Source organism: Pseudonaja textilis, chromosome 2, assembly GCF_049901715.1.
Source record: "Pseudonaja textilis isolate UNSWEBS1 chromosome 2, rPseTex1.2, whole genome shotgun sequence".
In the NCBI taxonomy this organism is placed as follows: Eukaryota; Metazoa; Chordata; class Lepidosauria; order Squamata; family Elapidae; genus Pseudonaja; species Pseudonaja textilis.
This window is the reverse complement of record NC_141991.1, coordinates 16,441,330-16,445,743: the sequence shown is the minus strand read 5'-3', so window position 1 is coordinate 16,445,743 and position 4,414 is coordinate 16,441,330. Positions and strand designations below refer to the sequence as shown.

At 39.2% G+C, this 4,414-nt stretch overlaps 1 protein-coding gene across 1 annotated transcript in view; it reads left to right on the top strand.

Moving 5' to 3' along the window:
- The first annotated feature begins 1,039 nt into the window (after positions 1-1,039).
- Positions 1,040-4,414, top strand: part of LOC113453872 (vomeronasal type-2 receptor 26-like) — a 17,091-nt gene continuing 13,716 nt past the window's right edge. The window contains exon 1 of the mRNA XM_087923142.1: positions 1,040-1,090. Coding sequence (XP_087779268.1) covers positions 1,040-1,090 — 51 coding nt within the window. The remainder of the gene's footprint in view (positions 1,091-4,414) is intronic.

Below are 4,414 nucleotides of genomic sequence, written 5' to 3'. Positions count from 1 at the left end.
AATCTCAGAGATAACAGAAGGCCACAATGACAGTGAGGAAGGCCAGTTTGCCCCCAGATCTGGAAGTTTTATCTTCCAAATTTTAGACTGCTAGAGTATTTGGCCAGCTTTAACCCAACCTCTGCTCTCTTCACTGAAGGAGGCGGTTACAAATCAGATTATCAGGTGCAATCTATCCTATTGGTTGTTACATTGATTGGCAATTAATTGTAGTGGTGGAAATCCCAAAGGAGAATAAATAATCATGGTTTTAAAAATGAGAAGGGGAATTGGGAATGAACATTGCCGCAAAACTGAGCAGTTGGAGAAAAGAGTTTTGTTTGACTCAGGAGAATAATCCTAATTTGAGAACCAAGACAGGAACAATTCAAGGAAGTCTGATTGTTTTTTAGTCTGCAGACTTATTCTTGAGATTCTAAAGCTTAAAATGTGGGGAAATAAATTCAATGTTCTTGAACCAGGCAATGGGCCATTATACTTCTTTCTGATTCTGTCTGATGTGGATGAGGCCAATTTTCTCAATTTAGGTTAGATACTCTAGAATGGTTAATTCCAGATCATGATATAGTGAGCAACCTATTGGAGGCCCCTGTTAAATGTCTTGTATCTTTCAAAATGTGGATGACTATCAGTCTTCCTGGTTACAAAGAAGATCTAGTCAAAATTCCCTGGTGCATTAATCTAAAAAATAGCTTGTTATTGACTCCTTCATGATGTGGTGATATTTTCTGTTTCTTACATAAGGAACCAAGAGATGATGCTATATCAATACAATATCAGCAATGGCTGAAGGTGAAGGGCTAAACTACATGAGCTGAGCCCATGGCCAATGCTATATGACAGTGATGGCTAACCTTTTTGCCACCAAGTGCCCATAACACATGAGTATCTCCCAGAAATGTGATGTGCGTGTGTCCCCACTCAGGCATGCAAATCCACATGCATGTGCTCAACCTCATGCACATGCACAGCAGACGCCCAAAGACTAGCTGCCTGGTGGGAAGTGCGCACACATGTGTGGAATAGCTGAGCTGGGGCAATGGCTCATGTGCCCATAGAGAGGGCAATGTATGCCACTTCTGATGTGCAGGTATGTGCAGGTATGAGTCCTTCTGCTAAGGCCATGCTCTCCATTGCATCTTCCAAAATTATTTAATGGAGTATAAATTAATTAGTTACATATATTGTCTAGACAATCAATTGCTTCAAGTGCAAACATTAATCTGAAGCTCAGATTCCAAAGGTGTAGACTGAGGGGTGGGATTCTACCAGTTCGGACCAATTCAGAATAGAATAGAATAGAATAGAATAGAATAGAATAGAATAGAATAGAATAGAATAGAATAGAATAGAATAGAATAGAATAGAATAGAATAGAATAGCAGAATTTGGCGGTACCTTGAAGGTCTTGTAGCCCAACCCTCTGCTTAGGCAGGAAACCATATACCATTTCATTCTTGTTGAGTTAATTCCTATTGAGTGCTGGGCTCTGGACACTTTGATTTGGTCAAGGATTGGAGGGAGGAAATGTTTCTCACCGATGCAGATAACCCAGAAGTGGCTATGGTAGGTTTGACACTACAATGACAGAAATCAAAATTCGGACAATCTAGAATCCTGATTTATCATAATTGGTGAAACTGCTCAGTATGTGAATAAAAATACATTTCAATTGCATTTGGAAGGTCTTTGCTTTTCCAATGCTTTCTGAATGAAAGAGAGATAGTGTAGAAGGCAGAAGTAATGGCATTCAGAGACCTCATTACCAAGACAAGGTTAGATAAAAGTAGTACTGACTTATATGGCATAGCTTTCCTAATCTGTAGTACACCGAAGGACTGACTGACAAAAAGACAAAGAAAAGACACATGCACAAAAACAAATTTATATATTTATAGGTAAAGCTTTAGGTAGATATAGGTAAAAATTTCCCCTGTCAGTCAAACTCAACTAACCAACTCAAGGGGCGGTGCACATCTTTGATTCACAAATGAAGAGCCAGCTCTATTTGAAGATGCTTCCATGGTCAAGTGGCTGGCATGACTATACACCGTAGATGTATGGAACATTGTTCCTTTCCCACTAAAATGGCACCTATTTTTCTACTTGCATTTACATGCTTTTGAATTGCTAAGTTGGCAGGACACACAGACACACACAGACATGCACACACTATATGTATATGGAAATAGATATGGATATAGAGATGGCTAAAAACCAGGAATCAATTTTAATACTCATAAACCCACCTTCATTGTCACATCAGGTGTCTACATGATTTCCCCCCCAAAATCATTCAGAATTGTACACATTTTTCTTTTGATTGAAGAGTGTCAAAAATAACAATTAGTCTCATTAATTTATTCAGAAAAAAGGGTTAAAGTTGCTCCAATGTTTATGTTGATATTTTATCTGTTCTTAATATATAGAATGTTAGCTGTCTCTCTGTTTCTCAGCCTCTCTCATCTATCTAACTCATGACCAGACACATGCATAGCAGACACCCGAAGACCAGCTGGCCAGTGGGAGGTGCGTGAGCATGCATGGCAGAGTTAGAATAGAATAGAATAGAATAGAATAACAGAATTTGAAGGGACCTTGAAGGTCTTCAAGCCCAACCCACGGTTAGGCAGGAAACCATATACCATTTCATACTTATAGAGTTCATTCCTGTTGAATGCTGGGCTCTGGACACTTTGATATGGAGGGAGGAAATATTTCTCACCTTTGCAGATAACCTAGAAGTGGCTATGATAGGTTTGACACTACAATGGCAGAAATCAAAATTCGGATAATCTAGAATCCTGATTTATAATAATGGGTGAAACTGGTCAGAATGTGAATACTGAAATTGCATTTGGGAGGGCTTTGCTTTTCTCGTGAAGTACTTTGCAATGTATGGCAGCAGACAAAAATGCCAATGCAGCCTAGGCTGCATTAACAGAGGGATAGAATCAAGATCACATGAGGTTGTAATATCGCTTTACAAAGCCTTAGTAAGACCACATTTAGAATACTGCATCCAGTTCTGCTCATCAACACAATATAAAAATGCTATTGAAACTCTGGAATGACTGCAGAGATGAGCAACAAGAAATGATTAGGGGGGTGGAGGCTAAAATGTACCAAGAACAGTTACAGGAATTTGGTAAGTCTTGTCTAAGGAAAAGAAGGAGTGTGGAGACATGATATCACTTTTATAACATTTGAGGGGCAGTCAAAATATTTCCTAAAGCACCAATAGGCAAGACAAGAAACAATGGTTGAAAAGTAACGAAGGAGAGAAGCAACCTACAACTAAGAGGAATTTCTGAGCAGTGAGAGCAATCAACCAATGGAATAGCTTGCCTTCAAAAGTTGTGAGTGCTCCATCACTGGAGCCTTTCAAAAAGAGACCTGGGCAACCATTACTCTGAAATGGTATAGGGCGAGGGTCTTCAAACTTGGCAAGTTTAAGACTTGTGGACTTCAACTCCCAGAATTCCTGAGCTAACATGACTGGAGGGGGAATTCTGGAAGTTGAAGTCCACAAATCTTAAATCTGACATGTTTGAAGATGCCTGGTATAGGGTGTCCTGCTCGATTAGTGGGTTGGACTAGGAAACCTCTGAGGTCCTTTCAAACTATGTTTTGTGTTCCATGTTTTGCTGCTTCACCATTGCAGCCCATCTGAGGCAAGACCATTTGCAGATATGGGAAACCTTGTCATGGGAGAAGATGGAGAATACAATTTTACCATCAGTCCTGATCAAGATGAAGTTAGCGGAGTTTAACTTTGGGCTAGGAAAGTAACAAAAATTGCACAGCAATGTTATCTCTTTCACAGAGTAGTTATGGAAGCATATCCATTAGTTCAGGAGATGTGTGGATTCACCTTTTGTTGCCCAGAAGATGCTTTGGTTTATACCTTTTTGCTATGTTACAAATTTTTATCCAGCAAATTCCAATTTTAATCCAGAACAAACGACCCAGCTGAACTTCTTCACTTGGAGACTACAACACTTTGTGATCACAATAAAGGGTTTAGGATTGCTGAACTATTTTGATGATTGTTTAATTTTGAAAATTATCTTTTGTCAGCATAGAGCTCTTTCTGTCACAAAAGCATCCCAAACTAGCACATTTCTTTAACTTTGGAAGATTTTTCTCTAACATGTCTCTCTATCTCACTGTCAAGATTCCAAGTAATATCAGTTCTCAAATATCAGTTTTATTGGACATATCATATAGGCATAGGCTGGTGAAACCTGAGTCTAAATGTTCCCATAGTTTTCAGTTAATTAAAATTTTCCTCTCCTTTCCAAGCAAACAGTCACATAGTCCAATCAAGGTGTCATCCGGTTGCCTGGTGACTTCACTCATCCTCCCTCCAGTCATTAGCGGGAATGTCCTTGGTTCCCAGGAGAAAGTATTT